Below are 24490 nucleotides of genomic sequence, written 5' to 3'. Positions count from 1 at the left end.
GTTTATATGCTTCATTCCTTCCTATACATTCACTATGTAATATCTTGTTCAATCTGCACAGTTTTCTATGAACCATATTGTTCTATGTACAAATTACTGCGCATAACATTGCCCAGTCAGCTGTGCTCGGTATAAAGCATACATCCAGTGGAACACATTGTTCCAATTATAGATATCCATCAAGCACATTGTTCAGCACATACATATCCTGGGGTAACAGATTGTTCTGTTAAAAACGGAACAGCACATACTGCAGAAGCTGAAATCCGGAGCAAAAGGAAACACAACTTATGAAGGAACTCAGCAGGCCAGGCAGTATCTGTGGAGGCAAAGGGATTGTAGACGTTTCGTGTTGGGATCCTACATCAGGCCATGCCCTAAAAATGTCTGTGTGAGTCAGAGTCAAACAGCATGGAAACAGGCCCTTTGGCCCAATATGTCCAATGTTGACCAAAATGCCCCATCTATCTTTGTCCTATTTGCCGGTGTTTGACATATCCCTTTAAACCTTTTCTGTCCATGTACTTTCAGTATCAGTATCAGTATATCTTTATTGTCATTTCCTGAGTACTCACATACCCAGAGGAAACAAAAAAGACGTTGCTCAGGAGAAGGAGGGAGAAGGGTAGGAGAAGGAGTGGAGAGAACTTTTAAGAATTTCCAAATATCATTTAAATATTGTTATAGTACCTGCCTCAAACACCACTCTGGTAGTTCATTCGATATACCCACCAGCTTCTGTGTGAAAACAATGACCCTCAGGATCTTATTCATCTTTCTCTTCTCACCTCAACCCTATGCCCTCTAGTTCTTGAATTCCCCTACCTTGGGAAAAGGATTTAATGCTTTCACCCTATCTATTCCCCTCATGATTTTATACAACTCTTTTACATAATCCCTCATCCTTCTGTGCTGTGAATAAAGTCCGAGCCTGCCCAATCTCTCCCTGAAGCTCAGGCCCTCGAGTCCTCAGATTCTGAAGCAACACCCCAAGCCGAAACGTCACCTATTCATGTTCTCCATGGATGCTGCATGTTCCGCTGAGTTATTGGCCTGTCCCACCGGCGATTCTTCAGGCGACTGCCGATTACGGTCAAGTCACCGGCACTCACCTGAAAAACCAATGACTGGAACGGCGACTGTCAGAGTGCAACACACACACACCACAACACACACACACACGCACACACGCACACACGCACACACGCACACACGCACACACGCACACACACACGCACACACGCACACACACACGCACACACATCGCTTCCTTCACCAGCTCGTTATGCAGGCAGGGGAGGAGCGCCGTCTGAATGAAATTCACACGGTACAAAGCCAATGCGATACAGACACACACCGCGATGAACAGGAAGGTTGGCGCTGTAATTAAGACGGTGAAAGCACAGCGTACGGGAAGAATCATGTAAGTTCTTTAAAAGGGGGGGGGGAGTGGGGAGAAGGAGGGTGAAGGGGGGGAGAAGGAGTGGAGACAACTTTTAAGAAGCCAGAGATACACGGCTGTGAAGCTCGGCGGACATTAACATTACCGGCCGGTTATCCTTGATTCTGAAAACTACTGCTTATGTTTTTTTTCCCAATGAGCCAATGAAATTCACCGGTCAGCACTGGCTACAACCTATGAGAACCTTCGACCTCCTGGCAACCCACTAGGACCTCCTGGTGACCAACCTACGGCACAAAAGTTCTCACTACTCTCCATGGCGCCTTCATTCTGGTCGCTGCTAATATTTCAACGCGGGGACCATAATGAGGTCGTGACTGGTTCCCAGAATGCAGGAACTCCTCACAACCATGAAGGCGACTCGCTGGCAACCACCCGCGAACATGTGGCGACCATGTGGCGACTGCATAGTCTCCTGCAGTCGCCTAAAAAGTCGCCCAAGTGGGACAGGCCCATTACTCCTGCTCTTAGTGTCGTCTTTTGATGGATATTCATGTAAATTTCACAACAACCATGCAATATTGCTCCAACCTCATTTAATATGTCCTCTTAAATTTACACCAGCATATCATTCCCCAACAAACTAATTGCCGATGCACCCATCCCTCTTTGCTGTGTGCTTCCTCACATGTCTATCAGCCCAAGCACCACCATTATTATGAATTGTTCTTTGTACCTTTATTGTTTCCGGAGGCACTCCTGGATCTGGGGCTTTCTCCAAATAGGTAGTCAAATCTTGATCGATATGTTCAAACACAAGAGTCAATTTTGTCTCTCTGTCTGTTCGAGACACGGTGCAAACATCAAACAACCTAAAAACAAAAAGTAAAGAAACAAAAGATCAAATTCTGTGGAGGGTAATTACTTAAAAGCAATCATCAACATGCACTTCTGGTACACACACGCAATTGCAGGGCTAATAATTCTCAAAAGTGAACCTCACAAAGTCATGGACATTTGCAACACAACAATCTTCTGGTTCACCCTGTCCATGCCAGGCAGAACAGTTTGTGTATGAAGGAGCTGCAGACACTGGTTTACACCAAAGAGAGGCACAAAATGCTGGAGTAACTCAGCGGAACGAGCATTATCACTGGAGAGAAGGAATGGGTGACTTTTGGGCCAAGACCCTTCTTTAGACTGGCAGAATAGTTTGCCAGCTGATCACACACATTCCAGCACTGGGTCTGTAAGTCTGCAGCCACAGCTCATAACTGGATGTCCAAGTATTTATTAAAGTTATGTCAGCTTCTGCCTCATCGAGTGATTTGTTTTTCCCATGTCTCTTTAATTTTAAATATTGAAATCTACGCCCTTTGCTTTATTTGTCCCCTTTTGATAATTTCCATTGTTAGCTCACAAAGCAATCCCAATAACTTACCCTACAATCCATTTTACCCCAAGTTCCCTAGAACTCCCCCGGATTCTAACACTCCTAGCGAACCCTGGCCTTCCCTTGTGGCTATAATTTTCCAATCTTAGCAACATCCTCTTAAATCGCCTTTACATCTTCCCTACTATACGGTAACAAAAGCTTAAAGTAGAATTCAACCTTTAACTGATTTTGCAGTGGAGCTTCTCTCCTGTTATATACAGTTTGAACATCATTAGTATTATTCCCATTTATTAAGTTGCATCAGAATGTGGATGGCAAATTCATCCAGTTCTATTGTACCAAAATCATCTATGGCTAATAACTTTAGAGTCATAGAGAGTCATAGAGTGAATGATCCAGTGCGGAAACAGGCCCTTCGGCCCAACTTGCCCACACCAGCTAACAATGTCTCAGCTACACTAGTCCCACTTGCCTGCGCTTGGTCTTTATCCCTCCAAACCTGTCCTATCCATTTACCTGACTGTTTATTAAATGATGGGATAGTCCCAGCCTCAACTACCTCCTCTGTGCAGCTTGTTCCATTCACCCATCACCCTTTGTGTGAAAAGGTTACCCCTCGGATTCCTAAAATCATTTTCCCTTCACCTTGAACCTATGCCCTCTGGTCATCAATTCCCCTACTCTGGCCAAGAGACTGTGCATCTACCAGATCTATTCCTCTCGTGATTTTGTATACCTCTATAAGATCACCCCTCATCTTCCAACGCTCCATGGAATAGAGACCCAGCCGATTCAACCTCTCCCTATAGCTGACACCCTCTAGTCCTGGCAACATCCTCGTAAATCTTTTCTGAACCCTTTCAAGCTTGACAATATCATTCTTATAACATGGTGCCCAGAACTGAACACAATATTCTAAATGCAGTCTCAGCAACGTCAGATACAACTGCAACATTACCTCCCAACTTCTATACTCAATGCTCTGGCTGATGAAGGCCAAAGTGCCAAAAGCCTTTTTGACCACCTTATCCACCTGCGACTCGAACTTCAAGGAACCATGCACCTGTACTCCTAGACCCCTCAGCTCTACAACACTCCCCAGAGGTCTACAATTTACTGTGTAGGTCTTGCCCTTGTTTGACGTCCCAAAATGCAACACCTCACACTTCTCCGTATTAAATTCCATTAACCATTCCTCCGCCCAATCGATCCAGATCCTGTTGCAATCTTTCACAACCATCTTCATTATCTGCAAAACCACTAACTTTTGTATCATCAGCAAACTTGGTAATCTTGCCCTGTATGTTCTCATCCAAATCACTGAAGTAGATGACAAACAGTAACGGGCCTAGCATTGAACCCCGAGGCACACCACCAGTTACAGGCCTCCAGTCCGAGAAGCAACCTTCCACCATCACCCGCAGGTCCATTCAGCTATCTCTCCTTGGATCCCATGTGATCTAACCTTCCACAGCAGCCTACCACGCGGAACCACGTTGAATGCCTTAATGAAATCCATGTGCACAACATCTACAGCTCTGCCCTCATGGACCATTTTGGTCACGGCATCAAAAATATCAATGAGATTTGGGAGACACGACCTCCCACGTACAAAACCGTGCTGACTATCCCAAATCAGCCCTTGCCCATCCAAATGCCTGTATAATCTATCCCTTAGAACACTCTCTAGTAATTTTCCAACTACAGATGTTAAGCTCACCAGCCTATAGTTCCCTGCATTTTCCCTGCAGCCGTTCTTGAAAAGAGGCACAACATTTGCCACCCTCCAGTCTTCCGGCACCTCTCCTGTATTTACGGATGACTCATAAATTTCATCCAGGGGTCCCGCAATTTCCGCTGTAATTTCCCGCAATGTGCTTGGATGTATCTGATCAGGCCCTGGAGATTTGTCTACCTTCATCCACGACAGTACCTTCATTACTTCTTCGATGGTAACACTGACATTTCCATTGACTGCCACAAGTCCTCCATCCTACTGTCTTTCTCCTCGGTAAATACAGAGGAGAAATACCCATTGAGGACCTTGCCCATCTCCTGTGGCTCCACACAGAGGTGAACGCTTTGATTCCTGAGAGGTCCCACTTTCTTTCTAGTTATCCTTTTCCCCCTTATGTATTTATAAAATCTTTTGGGATTGTCCTTAATGCTACCCACCAGAGCTATCTCCTGGCCCCATTCTGATCGCATTTTTCAGTTTCCAAAACTCCACCAGGGATGCACTTGATCCCAGCCGCCTATATCTGTCCCATGCATCCTTCTTGTGTTTGACCAATGCCTCAATTTCCATCATCAGTCAAGCTACCTTATGTTTGTATGGTTTGCCCTTCACTCTAATGGGGATGTACATATCCTGAGGCTTTCGTCAGCACACTTTTAAAAATATCCCACTTGGCCGATGTTCCTTTCCCTTTAAATAACCTGCTCCAGTCAACTTGAGCGAGACCTTCTATTATACCCTCAAAGTTGGCCTTACCCCAATTGAGCATTTTAACACGTGGACCCTCTCCATCCCTATCCATAACCATCTTAAACTTAATCGACTGTGGTCACTGGTCCCAAATGGCTTTTCCACAAACACTTCATTAACTTGCCCTGCCCAATTTCACAATACTAGATCCAGTGTTGCCCTCTCACATATGGGGGCCTCTACATTTTGTTTAAGAAAACTCTCCTGAACACCTTTGAGGAATTGAACCCCATGTGAATCCTTCATGCTATGATTTTCCCAGTCTATATTGGGAAAGTTAAAACCCCCAACTACAACAACCTTATTTGACCTGCAGCTGTCTGCAATCTCCTGGCACGTTTGTTCTTATAATTCCCGTTAACTATTCGGGGGTCTGTAGTACACCCCCAAGAAGGTGATCATCCCTTTTTTGTTCCTCAGCTCCACCCATATCGCCTCACGAGACAAACCGTCCGTAATGTCACCTCTGATCACTGCTGTGACATCCTTCTTAACCATCAATGCAACCCCCCCCCCCTCTTATTTTTCCATCACCCCTGTCTCTCCTGAAGCTCCTGTACCCTGGAACATTGAGCTGCCAGTCCTGCCCCTCCCTTAACCAGGTTTCAGTCATGGCTACAAAGTCCCAGTCGCTCGTACCTATCCATGCCCTAAGCTTATCTATTGCGTTAAATTATGTGCATTAAATTACGTGCTGTTTAAACCAACCCTCCTTCCTCGCTCTCTGCCTATCACCTGCCTATTCTGTGCACTAACCTTTCCCACACCACCCTCCATACCAACCTCTAGCCACTCATATGCCTCTGACCTGTACGAGATCTCACTCCCTCCCGCGTAGCATTAGCAAACCTGCCCGCTAGGATGTTGGTCCCCCTCCAGTTTAGGTGCAACCCATCCCATAAGTACTGGTCACCCCTGCCCCAGAAGAGATCCCAATGATCCAGAAATGCAAATCCCTGCCCCCTGTACCAATTCCTCAGCCACACATTCATTTCCCCTATCTTCCTGTTCTTCCCTTCACTAACACGAGATAATGGAAGTAATCCTGAGATCACTACCCTGCAGGTCCTGCTTTTCAGTCTTCTGCCCAATTCCGTAAACTTGTGTTGCAGAACCTCCTTCCTCTTCTGACCTATATCGTTCGTGCCAACAAGCACAACAACCTCCGGCTGCCTCCCCCCCCCCCCCCCCTCACTCTTGAGGATGCTGAGCAGCCGCTCCAAGATGAAAGAACTCCCACATAATCCCAATGTATTGTCTATTTTCCCTTAATATTGAATTTCCTATTTAAAAGTTAAGGATTCTTAACTATCGGCAGCAGGCCATTCTACTTCACAATGTCTTCTAATATGCATTGCATTGTTTTTGGTTTTAAAATGGGTGCAATAATGCTAAACGATGGTGCAGACGTGAAATGAGACAAGGTCATCACAGAACCTGAAAAACACTGGGTCAGAATTTCCTAAAATCAACCAGTTGCCTACGCTCTTCAATGCCATACAGAAAACACACAGATTAAACTTTCAATTCAATTTCCCTGGAAGGTCCCAATGTATACGGGGAAAGTACTGCAGAGCCACAGGCTCTTCAACAGTGTAGTGTAGGTGAGATAACACAAACCACACCCACAAAATGACTCAGAAAAATTTGACAAACTGTAAAGCCACATTGTCAGCTCTACCAGTTGCTGAAGCTACTGGGGTTTTGCATCCATCTGAAGTGTCCTGACATTAGGAAATAGTCAAATCACCAGCGTTAAAAGTCAAGTAAGTAATAAAAAAAAAACATTTGGCTCATTCACATCTCATATTTCTTAAATAATGGTATCTTCCAATTTGTTGTGATAGACCCAGAATCAGGGATTTCTGCTATCTCTGCAGCCTTTTAGAATCTTTGGATGCAGGCTGTATGGTTCTATTTGTTACCTGATTGTCATGTTTGATGTGCCAAGATGCACAAGTCTGATATTGTATCACTACCAACATTATATCAGTATTCAAATATGATTGCAACCTCCAGAATACCAGAAATGCATTCAGTGAACCACAAACAAGTATAAAGTCCCATGTTTTTTTTTAAGACACTTCAAAGACGATGCACAAGAATCCTTCCTATGGAAACAATGCAATAATTGGGCACATCTTGTCAGGCTGCAATGGAGGGGTGACTGTATATGCTGTATATGAGAGGAGACAAATACAAACAAGACACTGGCATTTTTTAATTTTTCCAATTTTGACTCGGCTTTACTAACTTCCGACCTAAGCGTTGTGCTCAATTCCCGCACATGCCTTTTTGATCTCATGTATTTATTCCAAGTGATCACAGATATTTCACCCTCATTCTCTTCTTTATCAGCTGACAACTTGCTCTGAGCATTATTTTTATTTTTTTCTCTCTTCCATTCTCATTAATTTTCCTAAACTTATTTAAACTCCGTATAATTCAGCTCATAATTAGCAAGCATCCTCCGCTCGCAGCCAGCACCATTAATGTTTGCATCATTCAGTCTATCCTGGCCCCCAAACTAAAACAGATATTCCTATCATTCTCAGCACACATATTCCCTTACTGTGCATCTTAAACATGTTTGTTTCTAATCGTTATTAATGTCTGTTGAAAGCTTGTTTCTCTCCCTACAGTTGTTGATTCCTGCAGTATCTTTCATCCGGCTATTCTATCAGTGCTTGGTGCAGAGATGTTAACAGCTCGATAACAAAATAACCTTAATGATTTTAAAGGCCTTGTATTATTTTGATAGGTCTTTGTAAATGGGTGAAGTTGTAATTATTCAATACTCCATGTTGCAGAGGGCATTGGAATTGTGCGGTAAGGGAGGTGACATATTCAGCACAGTAGTTATAGAGTCATAGAGTGATCAGTGTGGAAACATGCCCTTCGGCCCAACTTGCCCACACCGGCCAACAATGTCCCAGCTACATTAGTCCCACTTGCCTGCGCTTGTTCCATATCTGTACAAACTTGTCCTGTCCATGTACCTGTCTGGTACCCGAACGTGGCGCCGACAGACAAGAAGATGAAGCAAAGAAGTCGAAGCCAAAGAACGGAATGGAAATGAGGCCGAAACGGCAATACACCGAAAGAGTCCGAAGATGAAATGCCTACTAACCGAAAGGATGGGACGCCTAAATGCAAACTAACTGAAAGGGCAGGATGCCTAAATCCCAAGGATCTGAAAAGCTGCTTCGCCTAAAAGCAAACTTACCGAATGGCCGCTCTGTCGAAACGCCACCTACCCGAAAGGCAGCGTCGCCTACAAGCCAAAGGACCGACTGCCGCGCAACAGAAAAGTCCAATAACGGACTTGACGTTGCCGGTGGGCGGGACTTGTCAGCAATTGGTCCAGACCCCCGCATCAATCACATCACTGCGAAGGCATGAACATTGTCCCAAACCTCCGCTCCACCCGACCCGCAGCCCGCGGAGGGTGGCCGTGGAAGAGTTGGGGCTGTCCCGAGCGATGTACACCTTCGGCCGCTTTCAACTTGGTGCTTGGGTTCAGATTGTCCAGTCACCTATGGCTTGTGTGGGAAAATGAACCCCACGCTCCCGTCTCCCCCTTCTCTCTCCCCTCTTCTTTCTCTCCCCCTCTCTCTGTCCCTTCTCTCCCCACTATCTCTCCCCCTCTCTCTCTCCCTTCTCTCCTCTCCCTTCTTTTCTCTCTCCTCCTCCTCTCTCTCCACTCTTCTCTCTCTTCGCCTCTCTCCCCCCTCTCTCTCTCTCCCCCTTCTCTCCCACCTCCTCTTCTCTCTCTCCCCCTCCTATCTCCCCCTCCACTCTCTCCTCTCTCTCTCTCTCTCTCTCCCCTCTCTCCCTTCTTCTACCTCTCTTCCTCTCTCTCCACTCTTCTCTCTCTCCTCTCTCTTCTCCTCCCTCCCCACTTCTTCTCTCTCTCCCCCCTCTCTCTCCCTTCTCTCTCTCCCTTCTCTCTCTCCTCCGTCTCCACCCGCGGGAGCTTCCTACTGTCACTGTCGGAGGGGGGTGGGGGGGAAATCACCCTGGTGTGGAAGTTGGGGTCCGATGGCGGTGTATTGCGGTCAGTGACTGTGGGACACTCTTGCCGGTGGAGGCGGAAAAGAGAGAGAAGGGGGAGAGAAGAGAGAGAGGGAGAGAGAGAGAGAGAGAGTAGGGGGGGGGGGAGAGAGAGAAGGGAGAGAGAGAAGGGAGGGAGAGAGAGAGAGAGAGAGAGAGAGAAGGAGAGAGAGAGAGGAGAGAGAGGAGGGAGAGAGAGAGAGAGAGAGAGAGAGTGGAGAGAGAGAGAGAGGGAGAGAGAGAGAGAGAGGGAGAGAGAGAGAGAGAGAGAGAAGAGTGGAGAGAGAGGAGGAGAGAGAGAGAGGGGAGAGAGAAGAGAAGAGAGAGAAGGGAGAGAGAGAAGGGAGTGAGAGAGAGAGGAGAGAGAGAAGAGGGGAGAGAGAAGGGAGAGAGAGAGACAGTGAGAGAGAGAGAGAGGGGGAGAGAGAGAAGAGGGGAGAGAGAAGAGGGAGACGGGAGCGTGGGGTTTATTTTCGCACACAAGCCATAGGTGACTGGGCAATCTGAACCCAAACACCAAATTGAAAGCGGCCGAAGGTGTACATCGCTCGGGACAGCCCCCACTCTCCCACGGCCACCCTCCGCGGGCTGCGGGTCGGGTGGAGCGGAGGTTCGGGACAATGTTCATGCCTTCACAGTGATGTGATGGACGCAGGGGTCTGGACCAATCGCTGACAAGTCCCGCCCCCCGGCAACGTCATGTCCGTTATTGGACTTTTCTGTTGAGCGGCAGTCGGTCCGTTGGCTTGTAGGTGACGCCGCCTTTCTGGTAGGTGGCGTTTCGACAGAGCGGCCATTCAGTAAGTTTGCTTTTAGGCGAAGCAGCTTTTCAGTTCCTTGGGATTTAGGCGTCCCGCCCTTTCGGGTTAGTTTGCATTGAGGCGTCCCATCCTTTTGGTTAGTAGATGTTTCGTCTTCGGACTCTTTTGGTTTATTGTCGTTTTGGCCTCGTTTCCATTCCGTTCTTTGGCTTCGTCTTCCTTGCTTCGTCTTCTTGTCTGTCGGCGCCACGTCTGCACACGACCTGTCTAACTGTTTCTTAAATGATGGGATAGTCCCAGCCTCAACTACCTCCTCTGGCAGCTTATTCCATACACCCACCACTCTTTGTGTGAAAAAGTTACCCCTCGGATTCCTATTAAATCTTTTCCCCTTCATCTTGAACCTACTGTATGTCCTCTGGTCCTCGATTCCCCAACCCTGGGCAAGAGACTCTGTGCATCTACCCAATCTATTCCTCTTATGATTTTGTATACCTTTATAAGATCACCCCTCATCCTCCTGCGCTCCATGGAATAGAGACCCAGCCTACTCAACCTCTCCCTTTAGCTCACACCCTCTAGTCCTGGCAACATCCTCGGAAATCTTCTCTGAACCCTTTCAAGCTTGACAATATAGTTCTTATAATTCGGTGCCCAGAACTGAACACATTATTCTAAATGCGGTCTCACCACGTCTTATACAACTGCCACATGACCTCCCAACTTCTATACTCAGTACTCTGACTGATGAAGGCCAATGTGCCAAAAGCCTTTTTGACCACAAAGTAGTTGCTTACTGCCAGTGGTCTTACAGATCTCCATCACAGTCTACAAGTCGACCTTCAGCTGCACATCCCAAATCAATGGATGATAGCAGTAAGAGACAATCTGTGGCAGACGATACAAGGACCACTCTTTAGATGTCGAGTGTTCTGGCTTTGCTTCTTTCATGCTTACTCTATGTATGATGCTTGTGTTCTTTGCTTAACTTAATGGGGCATGCTAATGTCATTGGCACAAGTCAGTCAAGGTTGACACAGGGTTGATTACTGAAGTAGAACATGTTTGATGTGCCAAGATGCTCAAGTGGAATTTATGAGAGAACACATTCAGGTAGCACTTGCATCTGTTGCATTGTAAATACAGCAGGTGCAAAGTGGAATTTCAGAAGTTCCCACGCTAGTCTAGAAAGTTAATTTAATGAATATGCATAGAATCAATGGGACAATTGGCTTTCTCCTAAAGTTAAAAATTAAACAGCATTCAGATGTCACTCATTGGAGCGTTACTGCACCCCATTCGCCTTTGCACCGGTTTCTTCAGTAAAACTAAACAAAGAGAATTTAAAAAAAATACACTGCAACAAGTTAGGATCCATAAAGAGAATGTCAGGTAAGTATTCCAAATAATAACCTAAACCATCCACACAGATGCTAAAAGACATATCTTTCTCACTTTGTTGTTAAAATATACTAAAACACCAGGAACTCCACAGATCCATTAATAAAATAAATGGCACAAAATATGTAGGAAATTACTAATATATAATAATTCTATGCATAACCAAAACCAAAATTTTAAATTGTAAATAGTAATATTGTTGGACTGATCATAATGAAAATATCTAAAGCTGACTATTTTGTTTATTTTGTTTTGGTTAGTCTAGTTTTTGGTTTTTAGTTTGTGTTTTGGGGGGGGGGGGGGGGGTTGAAACGGGGTTTGCAGTCTCTCCCTGCGGGGGATTGCGACCTTTTTGTTGTATTCCCCTTCTCTGCCACCGTCTGCGCTGAGGCCTAATGGAGCTGACGACCTCGAGGCTCCGGAGGCAGAGACCGTCTAGACTCGCCCTGAGCTCGCTCCCGTGAGGGTGGTCCGGCTCAGGGCTGGAACAGTGCTCCCGTGAGAGGTTGTGACGCTCCCGTGAGGGCGGCCAGCCCGAGGGTGGAACGAGGCTCCCGCCGGAGCGGCCGAGCTCGGGGAGGTGCGGCGCTCGCAGCCCGAGGGAGAAGCGACGCCCAAGTCGGGGCCCAAGTCGGGGCCCATGTCGGGGCGGCCCGGTCCGGGGGAGAAGTGACGCCCAAGTCGGGGCGGCCCGGTCCGGGGGAGGTTCGGCGCCCATGTCGGGGCGGCCCGGTCCGGGGGAGGTTCGGCGCCCATGTCGGGGCGGCCCAGTCCGAGGCTGAAGACGGTACGGTACTCACGTGAGGGTGGCTGGGACGGTGTTCTGGCGGTGGTGGCCTGAGTCTGGGGTTCGGCCGCGGGCCAGCGGCTGCGTTTGCAGGACTGGCGGGCGGCAGCTTCGACCACCCCGGGCCGCGATGTTTGAGCCGCGGGACTGTTATAACATCGCCCGGGGGGGTATCAGCCTCAGCGCAGAGGGAGAAGAGGAGGGAAGAGACTGCAGACCTAAGACTTTTGCCTCCATCACAGTGAGGAGATGCTGGGTGGACTGACTGTGGTGGATGTTAATATGTGTTTATTGTTGTTTTTATTGTATTACTAGACCAAGTGCAGACCCGTTGGGTCTGCTCCCCCAATGGTGTGATCCCCCAACCCAATATTCCACCATGCACCCGTCTCCTCCAATGGAACTGAAGCCGTTCTCAAAAGTAAGATTCCACCACTGCCCTGCCTCTTTAAAAAGAAATCCCTGCCTGCTGCAGCAGTGAAAAGTTCAGTGTTCCTGTCTTGCAACATTGTTTCGAAGTGTGTTGGAAGCTGAGGAAGGAGCAGCCGTCAACGAATCAAAAGGCAGGAAGGGATCCGTACTGCAGGCGGACTGATTTGAGTTTTATATATATATAGATATGTATGACTGCTACAATTTCGTTCAGACTTCGGTCTGAATGACAATAAAGGCTATCTAATCTAATCTAATATAAAGCATTAATCGTAAACCTTTGCTAACAGAGGTCAAGTGATTAGTTTGGTGCCAAAGTTCACTCAATCTTTGGATATCTAACAGAGTGCAGACGTTGGGATAAAAGCAATAAGCAAAATACGTTGCACAGCTCATGATGTCAGGCTGCATCTGTGGAGGGAGATGCACAGTTCACATTGCAGGCCAAGACTCTTCATTTGGACTGCCAGATGAAGGGTTTTGACCCAAAATGTCAACTATTTCCCTCCACAGAAGATGCTTGACCAGCTGAGTTTGTCCGGCAGCTCTTCCCTTTTCACTCTGTCTTTGTTCACTTACAGCAGCAGTGAGAACAGTGAGTAAAATTCTCAATCTACCATCAGCTGGCAAATGATGATGGAGGCCTATTTGTATTCATGTGGAATACTCAAGGAATATGATGTTTACTCTGAATCAATTTTTATAATCAAATGTGAGCATTTGTGTCAAGGTTCTTGGGTAGTGACTTCTTCCATTTATGTGTACAATTATTGCCTTGACCAACTGCCCGGAATTCCCTGGATCTCCGCTGATATGTTAACATAGGCTGGTTGGTTAGCACGCAACAAGTTTGTCACTATACCTCGGTACACGTGACAATAAATGAAACTGTATAGGCACAACAATTGATCTCTGCCACATAATTCATGTACTTAATTTGATAGTCTGAGTTTTTTTTTAAATGGAACAAATCCTTTGGCCTATTGATTGGGGTGGGAGATTGCAACCTTCACGTGGTCTGCCCTGTTTCGACGAATGCAATCAACCCAGCGTGCACAATCAAACAAGATCAAATGGAACAAGTGGGGTAAGGGGGAACTGTACAAAAGGGACGGATTGCATCTTAACAGGTGTGGGATCAGCATTGTGGCAGGAAGGTTTGCCACTGCTACACGGGTGGTTTTAAACTGAATAAGGGGGGTGGGGTGTCGAATGGGATATTGGAGGATGGAGTTAAAGGGAAAGGGTTTCTTAAATGCGTGAGCGTAGAGACAGAGGGGTGTAAAATGAGGGTAGAAGCAATAGGTAGTAAGGTGAAAAGTAAAAGTGGCAGGCAGGCAAATCCAGGACAAAAATCAAAAAGGGCAACTTTTCAGCATAATAGTATAAGGGGTAAGTGTTGTAAAAACAAGCCTGAAGGCTTTGTGTCTCAATGCAAGGAGCATTCGTAACAAGGTGGATGAGTTGAATGTGCAGATAGCTATTAATGACTATGATATAGTTGGGATCACGGAGACATGGCTCCAGGGTGACCAAGGCTGGGAGCTGAACATCCAGGGATATTCAATATTCAGGAGGGATAGATAGAAAGGGAAAGGAGGTGGGGTAGCGTTGCTGGTTAGAGAGCAGATTAACGCAATAGAAAGGAAGGACATTAGCTTTGAGGATGTGGAATCGATATGGTTAGAGCTGCGAAACACTAAGGGGCAGAAAACGCTAGTGGGAGTTGTGTACAGGCCACCTAACAGTAGTAGTGGAGTTGGGGATGGCATCAAACAGGAAATTAGAAATGCGTGCAACAAAGGTAAAACAGTTATAATGGGTGACTTTAATCTACATATAGATTGGGTGAATCAAATTGGCAAAGGTGCTGAGGAAGAGGATTTCTTGGAATGTATGCGGGATAGTTTTCTAAACCAACATGTAGAGGAACCAACGAGAGAGCAGGCTATTCTAGACTGGGTATTGAGTAATGAGGAAGGGTTAGTTAGCAGTCTTGTTGTGCGTGGCCCCTTGGGCAAGAGTGACCATAATATGGTTGAGTTCTTCATTAGGATGGAGAGTGACATTGTTAATTCAGAAACAAGGGTCCTGAACTTAAAGAAAGGTAACTTTGAGGGTATGAGACGTGAATTGGCCAAGATAGACTGGCGATTGATTCTTAATGGGTTTACGGTGGATATGCAATGGAAGGCATTTAAAGACTGCATGGATGAACTCCAATTGTTCATCCCAGTTTGGCAAAAAAATAAATCAGGGAAGGTAGTGCATCCATGGATAACAAGGGAAATCAGGGATAGTATCAAAACAAAAGATGAAGCGTACAAATTAGCCAGAAAAAGCAGCCTACCAGAGGACTGGGAGAAATTCAGAGACCAGCAGAGGAGGACAAAGGGCTTAATTAGGAAAGGGAAAATAGATTATGAAAGAAAACTGGCAGGGAACATAAAAACTGACTGCAAAAGCTTTTATAAATATGTGAAGAGAAAACGATTAGTTAAAACAAATGTAGGTCCCTTGCAGTCAGAAACAGGTGAATTGATCATGGGGAACAAGGACATGGCAGACCAATTGAATAACTACTTTGGTTCTGTCTTCACTAAGGAAGACATAAATAATCTGCCGGAAATAACAGGGGACCGGGGTTCAAATGAGATGGAGGAACTGAGTGAAATCCAGGTTAGCTGGGAAGTGGTGTTAGTTAAATTGAATGGATTAAAGGCCGATAAATCCCCAGGGCCAGATAGGCTGCATCCCAGAGTACTTAAGGAAGTAGCCCCAGAAATAGTGGATGCATTAGTGATAATTTTTCAAAACTCTTTAGATTCGGGAGTAGTTCCTGAGAATTGGAGGGTAGCTAATGTAACACCACTTTTTAAAAAGAGAGGGAGAGAGAAAACAGGGAATTACAGACCAGTTAGTCTAACGTCGGTAGTGGGGAAACTGTTAGAATCAGTTATTAAAGATGGGATAGCAGCACATTTGGAAAGTGGTGAAATCATTGGACAAAGTCAGCATGGATTTATGAAGGGTAAATCTGTCTGACGAATCTTATAGAATTTTTCGAGGATGTAACTAGTAGAGTGGATAAGGGAGAACCAGTGGATGTGTTATATCTGGACTTTCAGAAGGCTTTAGACAAGGTCCCACATAAGAGATTAGTATACAAACTTAAAGCACACGGTATTGGGGGTTCAGTATTGATGTGGATAGAGAACTGGCTGGCAGACAGGAAGCAACGAGTAGGAGTAAATGGGTCCTTTTCACAATGGCAGGCAGTGACTAGTGGGGTACCGCAAGGCTCAGCTCTGGGACCCCAGCTATTTACAATATATATTAATGATCTGGACGAGGGAATTGAATGCAACATCTCCAAGTTTGCGGATGGCACGAAGATGGGGGGCAGTGTTAGGTGTGAGGAGGATGCTAGGAGGCTGCAAGGTGACTTGGATAGGCTGGGTGAGTGGGCAAATGCATGGCAGATGCAGTATAATGTGGATAAATGTGAGGTTATCCACTTTGGTGGCAAAATCAGGAAAGTAGACTATTATCTGAATGGTGGCTGATTAGGAAAGCGGGAGATGCAACGAGACCTGGGTGTCATGCTACACCAGTCATTAAAAGTAGGCATGCAGGTGCAGCAGGCAGTGAAGAAGGCGAATGGTATGTTAGCATTCATAGCAAAAGGATTTGACTATAGGAGCAGGGAGGTTCTACTGCAGTTGTACAGGGTCTTGGTGAGACCACACCTGGAGTATTGCGTACAGTTTTGGTCTCCTAATCTGAGGAAAGACATTCTTGCCATAAAGGGAGTACAGAGAAGGTTCACCAGACTGATTCCTGGGATGTCAGGACTTCCATATGAAGAAAGACTGGATAGACTCGGTTTGTACTTGCTAGAATTTAGAAGATTGAGGGGGGATCTTATAGAAACTTACAAAATTCTTAAGGGGTTGGACAGGCTAGATGCAGGAAGATTGTTCCCGATGTTGGGGAAGTCCAGAGCAAGGGGTCACAGTTTAAGGATAAGGGGGAAATCTTTTAGGACCGAGATGAGGAAAACTTTTTTTCAAACAGAGATTGGTAAATCTCTGGAATTCTCTGCCGCAGAAGGTAGTTGAGGCCAGTTCATTGACTATATTTAAGAGGGAGTTAGATGTGGCCCTTGTGGCTAAAGGGATCAGGGGGTTGGTTCCCGATGTTGGGGAAGTCCAGAACAAGGGGTCACAGTTTAAGGATAAGGGGGAAATCTTTTAGGACCGAGATGAGGAAAAACCTTTTTTCACACAGAGAGTGGCGAATCTTTGGAATTCTCTGCCGCAGAAGGTAGTTGAGGCCAGTTCATTGGCTATATTTAAGAGGGAGTTAGATGTGGCCCTTGTGGCTAAAGGGATCAGGGGGTATGGAGAGAAGGCAGGTACAGGATACTGAGTTGGATGATCAGCCATGATCATATTGAATGGCGGTGCAGGCTCGAAGTGCCGAAAGGCCTACTCCTGCACCTATTTTCTATGTTTCTTTGTTTCTAAGTTGTCCTACAACTTTAGGCTGTGCATGCCATACGCAAGAAGAAGAAGCCTATTGATTCTGCACTGACCATCATGCAGACATCCTATTTTATTCTCCCTACATTATCACCAACTCTCTGCAGATTTCCACTACTCATTTACCTACACATTATGGGGCAATTTACAGTGGCCAATTGACCCATCAGCACACAAGTTTGGAAGGCAGGCAGGAACTGGGCCACCTGAAGGAAACCCATGTAGTTACAGGGAGGAAGGTGAAACTCCACACAGACAGCACCCGCGGTCAGGGTCGAACACAAGTTGTTGAAGTTGTGAGGCAGCAGCTCCACTAGCTATCTCACAGTGCTGACCCCTGAAAAATTATCTCTTACAACCATACTTTAGTAAATTATAGAGATGATTTGTGAATAGGAAAACATACTATAAAGCTTGACATAATAGTATTAGTTATTAAAAGGGAAATTCTTAAATTAATGCATTTTTCTCTGTGTTAATGAATTAATTTTTATTAATTGGAGCTGAATGGTAACACTGATTACATGCTGTAATAATTAAAAGGGCGAGGGAACTGAAATTGTGCCTATCCCCTTACTCTAGCTGGAACCACTGCGATTGTTTCCAAGTCAGCATATTAATAAGAGATAGACAGGATAAGTTCACCGCAGTGTGCATGATTGTTACTGAGGTTGATGTTCCTCCAGAATATGTGGTGTGTTTGCCTTGTTGGATGAAAATTGGTTTGAGAAAGAGGCATTCTAAGTAGATATCCTGTAATATTGTAGTATATGATTAAAGTTGTCAGTTATGCAGCAACAGCACAATAATAAAAACACATCAGATTTATGGAAATATTACAAAGAAGTACAGTAATCAAATGACCTTAACTATTGGCTATTACTGTAAGTGAAAAGCCTACTAGAGTCATAGAATCATACAACATGGTAACAGGTCCTTCGACCCAACTTGCCCATGCCAGCCAAGATGAAAATATGAATTGTTATGGTTCAATATGGTTTAATAACAGGAATATTATGTAAAGGGCTTAATACCCAATAATTCAAAATAGCCCATTTCTAATTAAGAGGAATATATTGCATCAAGATACATTCAATTAATCAATCAATTAAAAACACCCCAGTGGTATGAACATTGACTTCTCTAACTTCAGATAGATAGCCCTTCCTTTCTCTTTCCATCCCCTTCCCCTTCCCCTTCCCAGTTCTCCCACTAGTCTTACTGTCTCCAACTACATTCTATTTTTGTCCTGCCCCTCCCTTGACATCAGTCTGAAGAAGGGTCTCGACCCGAAACGTCGCCCATTCCTTCTCTCCAGAGATACTGCCTCACCCGCTGAGTTACTCCAGCATTTTGTGTCTACCTTCGATATAAACCAGCATCTGCAGTTCTTTCCTACACATTAAAAACATTTACTATATTGCTCTGTGTGGATTAGTGCATTTGTACATATATGCATCCATTTTAGCATCTGCAAGTGTGCCTGTATGGGAACTAAAGAGTTCCAATCATTATGAGAGTAATCACCCAAAACTGGGCAAAACCACAGGTGCTATAGGTTTGAGTGTATTCGACATAAACTTCTCTGATATTTTTAATCAAGATTCAAGATTCAAGATTCAATTCAAGATTCAATTTATTTGTCATTTGGACCCCTTGAGGTCCAAACGAATTGACGTTTCTGCAGCCATACATTACAAACAAATAGACCCAAGACACAACATAATTTACATAAACATCCATCACATTGCTCTGATGGAAGGCCAAAAAAACTTATCTCTCCACTGCACTCCCCCCCCCCCCGATGTCAGAGTCAAAGTCAAAGCAAAGCCCCGGCTGGCGATGGCGATTGTCCCGCGGCCATTAAAGCCACGCCGGGTGATGCAAGGTCGCACACCGGGTTCTTGGTGTTGGAGCCCCCGGCGTGCGCTCGCAGAGTCCCGCGTAAGGCCCCGCTCCAGGAGCTCTTCGACCCCGCAACTCGGGCGGGAGAAGTCGCTGTTGCGGGAGCCCTGAAAAGTGGTCTCCCTCCAGGGACCCGCGGGCTCCCGGTGCCGCCGTCCACCAGACCCGCAGTTGCAGCCTCGGAATCTCCAGAGGTTGGGCCGCAGCAGCGCTCCACCACCGCTCCACCCGCTCCGGACTCGGCCAGCTCCGCGACGGTGAGGTGAGTCGTCGGCACCAGAGCCCCCGGTCTTCCTGTTGGAGGCCGCTCCTCATTGCAGCCCCAACGACAACGGAGACCCGACAAGGAAAAGGTCCGGTCTCCCGTGCAGGGAGAGATTTAAAAGTTACCCCCTCCCTCCCACCCCACCCCCACCCCCCCCCCACACACACACCCCAACATAAAATAACAAAAACTACATAAAAACATAGACAAAAATAATAAAAACGCAGACGGGCTGCAGAGGCCGCTGCTGACGAGAGTCGCGCCGCCTACCGTCTTTAGTAAATTTAATACCTTATGTGAACCTTGGTTTGATGGAGGATTAATAGAAAATTGCATTGCATCCGCACATTACTATTTTCATTCTATGTTCTACAATCTAAATAACGTTTATTTTTAAATTAACATAGCAACGCACACTTAATATTCATAGTCAAAATGTTTGTTTTATGTTTAGTTGATATGAATATAGAAAATTATTCCACAGAAATTATGAAAACTTCTTGCAGATATCAATCAGATTAAAAAAATAATAATTTTATCAAAGTAATTTCTCCAAGTAATACATTTCTAATTTTATTTGCCATCTAAGTACTTAAGTAAATTTTATTTTCTTTGCACAATAACGCACTGTCACCAGGAAAATACCCGAGATCAACACTAGCAATTTGCTACATCATTGTATAGCTGCACGATGCTCAGAGCCCCTCAGGAACATTCTATGGTAAACAATGCTTCATTGCCCAATTCATACTCTACCACTTCAACACAAATATCTGGCAAAGACATTTGAATGCAAAATTATGGATCATGTTTGACAACTTTACCAGCTATTCGAAAGCTATTTAAAGTTATTCTAAAGAAGCCCCACACCATCAGGTACACGGATAGCTATTTTCTTATAACTATCAAGTTCTTGATAAAAACCGCACAACCCAAATCCTACCTCAGCAATAGAATATGAAGGGCCACCTCTTGCATTACCATGGACTTGTTTTCCAATGGTGTTTTTGTACTTGTGGCTTGTTTATTGGAGAATTTGTTGCGATTTATATATAATTTATGTTTTTGTGTTTACCCAACTCTAATTCCCTATTTATGCAGCCGCAAGCAATATTTTCATTGTACCAGTAACCGCGCCGCACTTTTGCATATGACAACAGATTTAACATATTAAAAACTCTAAAATGCTGAATAATGTATATTTATATCACTAAATTAGTTATTTGTAAGCTCTAGTTCCTGCACATACATATCAGGATTCCTCAGGAGCACTTTCTTGAAATTATAGCCCTGTGAACAAAAATATTCAGAAAAAATCCACAGGTTTCAGTCCATCTGTTTGGATTGATTGAAAGATACAGCATGGAAACAGGTCCTTCAGCCCACTGAGTCCATGCTGACCATCGATCACCTGTTAATACTAGTTCTATGTTATCTCACTTTGACATCCACTCCTTACTCTCTATGGACAATATACACAGACCAATTAACCTACAAACCTGCACATCTTTGGGAAACCAGAGCATCCAGAGGAAACAGGATCAAACCCAGGGCTCCAGCACTGTGGGGCAACGGCTCTACCAGCTGCACCATTGTGCAGTCCTGTTTTGATCAGTAAACTAAAGGTAGCATCTCCTTAAATTCCCAATGATGGGTCTGCCAAACAGTTTTATTAGTTTAGTTTACTTTAGAGATACACCACGGAAACAGGCCCTTCGGCCACTGGGTCCGCGCCGCAGACCAGTGATCCCCACAGATTAACACTATCCTACACACACTAGGGACAATTTTTACATTTTATCAAGCCAATTTACCTACATACCAATATGTCTTTGGAGTGTGGGAGGAAACGAAGATCTTGGAGAAAACCACGCAGGTCACTGGGAGAACACACCAACTCCATACTTAGAGCACCCATTCTTGGGATCGAAACCAGGTCTCCAGCACCACAAGCGCTGTAAGGCAGCAACTGAAGCAACTTGCCACTTGTTGCTTTGATGTGGTGATTTGTGTGACTCAAACTCAAATGGCACACAGACTGGCATTGCTGCCATGATTTCAGTAATCATTCACTCTGTATGGTTGTGCACCAACTTAACACTGATGCTGCGGAAACACTTCCAAGTCATAGTTTACCTTTGAGTTGTCATGGAGCAACTACTGAGCAGCACGTGTGTGGGGGAAAGGGGTGAAGTAAGGGGGTGGTGAAAGTGGGGGGCGGGGATGTGTGTGAAGGGGAAGGGTGTGTGGTCACCGCAGATGCAGCTCGCACTCTGATCACCCCGCACCTTCAGCTTTCGGCCTCACACAGCTCCTGGTCCCACTCCGGCTTCACTCAAAGGCTTCCAGTTCAACTCAGCGGCTCCTGGCTCGTCATGCTGGTCACCGCAGAAGCTACACACTCCCGGCATGCTGATCTCTCCCCGCATGCTGCACACCCCCGCACGCTGCTCACACCCTACATGCTGCTCTTTATCCGCACACTGCTTAACACACACTGCTCCTTCAGCTTTATTCTCCTCGCCGCCAGTGATTGCCGGTGCCGGAAGGGGCGTTTTTTAATGAATTTTAAACCTTCATAACGTTCGTACTATTTCACCGATCGGAAACTCGTTGTACTTGTAGCACAGGAGAATGGCGAGTAAGATGGCGAAAAATCGTTGCACAATCGGGCACCGTTTTTGTGCAAATTTAAAAACAAAAAAACACAAACCGGAAGAGGACAAAATGAGAGTTTTATAAGTATACTAGACTAAGTGGGACCCGTTGGGTCCCAGCATCACACGGGAGGGCTGGTCACCAATGCAATATTCCACCTCTCCACCAATTCCAATACTGCTCGCCAGTGGGGGGGCTGTCTGTTGCGCTAGTATGGATGTTGCGGGCCGAAGGTACTGGTTTCCAGAGGGCTAGTATAGACATTGTGGGCCGTATAGATGCTTGGGCAGGCATCCAACTGTTGCAAAGATTTTAAATGCCAAGCCAAGGCAAACAATTGGGCTGCAGACACCCGACAACCAAAATTCATTTTGTGAACACAAACTTGTTAAAATGGCGAAGCAAACAATTGGGCTGCAGCCACCCGACAACCAAAATTCATTTTGTGAACACAAACTTTTTAAAAGGATTGCAGCCACTTTACAGCCGCATCGAGGGGACTCACAGTGAGTAGACGTGCGTTCAGTGTTATCCGCAGATCGGAGAGCTGTGACCCTCTCGCTTACTGGGTCTGGCAGACACTGAGTGAGGCACGACACTTCCTGGTTTTATAGTCCCTCCCCCTGCCGCCAGCGGGGGCAGCAGAGAAAATGGGGAATTTTGTAAAAACATTAATATCTCTCTCATTTTTCATCGACGGAAAGAATCCTCCGCACTCATATGGCGGAGGGGGGCTCTGAGCGAGGTGGCCAAAAATGATGGCCGTAGCTGGCGGCGTTCTGTCGGAAATCCGAGCACAGTCGGCCAAAAGCGGTCAAGATCAGAGATTTAGTAATATAGACTAGACTAAGTGGGACCTGTTGGGTCTGGGGAGGGAGGTGTGTTGGGGGGAGGTGGGGGGGAGGGTGGGGGGGAGGGGCTGTGGGAAAAGGGTTGTGTGGGGAAAGGGGGTTGGGGGAAAGGAGGGGTAGCAGGAGTGGGGGGGGGGAAGTGGGGGGTGAGGAGGGGGGGCTCGCACTCTGCTGACCCCGCGTCTTCAGCTTTTGGCCTCACACACAGATCCCGGTCCCACTTCGGTTTCACTCCGGTTCCGACTCAACTCTACAGCTTCCAGCTGGTCATGCTGGTCGCCGCAGAAGCAGCCCGTGAGCTGCTGACTCTCTCCATGAGCCGCTGACTCCCCACAAGTTGCTCAACACACTGCGCCCTTTCAGCTTTTTATTCTCCTCAACACGTTATTGACAGCGGGATGCGGAAGGGGCGTTTTTTACGATATTTAAACCTTCAGATCTTTTGTATTATTTCACCGATCAGAACAAAACTTATTTGACTTGCAGCAGAGGAGAATTGTAAGGTGGCAACAAATCGTATCACTATGGGGAATCGTTTTTGCGCAAATTTAATTACAACACAGACCGGAAGTGGTCAAGATGAGAGTTTTAGTAATACTATAGATTGATGGTCCTTGAGCTGATTTATATCCACCAGCCAATTAGCCATGTGAAGGTTGCTGAGACATCTCAGCTCCCCCATGGGCAACCAAAATGTGAGGGACAAATTGCAGTCTGGCTGTTATTGGCTACAGGGCAGCAAAATACAAGTAGGAAACTATAAATCAAGGATCTATGCTGGTCTTGGGATCTTGCTTCTAATTTGTGGGTAATATTTTAGAAAATGTAAACTCCATTCTTTGACCACTTTTATGAGATTTGGTGAAGCCAGAATATCCTTACAGCTTGTGGGGCCACTGCCTCACCAAGCCGGAGTCCCAGGTTCGAACCTGACTCGGATGCTGTCTTTGTGGAGTTTGCACTTTCTCCATGGCCACGTGGGTTTCCTTCAGGTGCTCTGGTTTCCTACCATATCACAAAGAGGAATGGGTTTGCAAGTTAAAATATCCCTAATGTGCAGAGAACGGATGCGAAAGTGGGACAACGTGGAACTAGTGTGAATGGGTAATTGATGGTGGGCATGGGTTTGGTGGACTGAAGGTCCAGTTTCCATGCTCTATCTCTAAACAAAACAAAATAAACAGTCAATCATGGCTCAGTCTGCCCATTGATAGACAATAGACAATAGACTATAGGTGCAGGAGTAGGCCATTCGGTCCTTCAAGACAGTACTGCCATTCAATGTGATCATGGCTGATCATCCCCAATCAGTACCCTGTTCCTGCATTCTCCCCATATCCCCTGACTCCGTTATCTCTAAAAGCCCTATCTAGCTCTCTCTTGAAAGTATCCAGAGAACCGGCCTCCACCGCCCTCGGAGGCAGAGAATTCCACAGACTCACAACTCTCTGTGTGAAAAAATGTTTCATTATCTTCGTTTTGAATGGCTTACCCTTATTCTCAAACTGTGGCCCCTGGTGCTGGACTCCCACAACATCGGGAACATG

At 45.9% G+C, this 24490-nt stretch overlaps 1 protein-coding gene across 2 annotated transcripts in view; it reads right to left on the bottom strand.

The window, feature by feature from the left end:
• The window catches only part of cdk6 (cyclin-dependent kinase 6), a 189908-nt gene that overhangs the window by 129421 nt on the left and 35997 nt on the right, over positions 1-24490 (bottom strand). For both annotated transcript variants that reach the window (XM_055660865.1, XM_055660857.1), the window contains exon 3: positions 2139-2274. In XM_055660865.1, coding sequence (XP_055516840.1) covers positions 2139-2274 — 136 coding nt within the window. The remainder of the gene's footprint in view (positions 1-2138; positions 2275-24490) is intronic.

Source organism: Leucoraja erinacea, chromosome 2, assembly GCF_028641065.1.
Source record: "Leucoraja erinacea ecotype New England chromosome 2, Leri_hhj_1, whole genome shotgun sequence".
In the NCBI taxonomy this organism is placed as follows: Eukaryota; Metazoa; Chordata; class Chondrichthyes; order Rajiformes; family Rajidae; genus Leucoraja; species Leucoraja erinaceus.
Note: the sequence above shows the minus strand (reverse complement) of the source record. Positions and strands in the feature narration are given on the sequence as shown.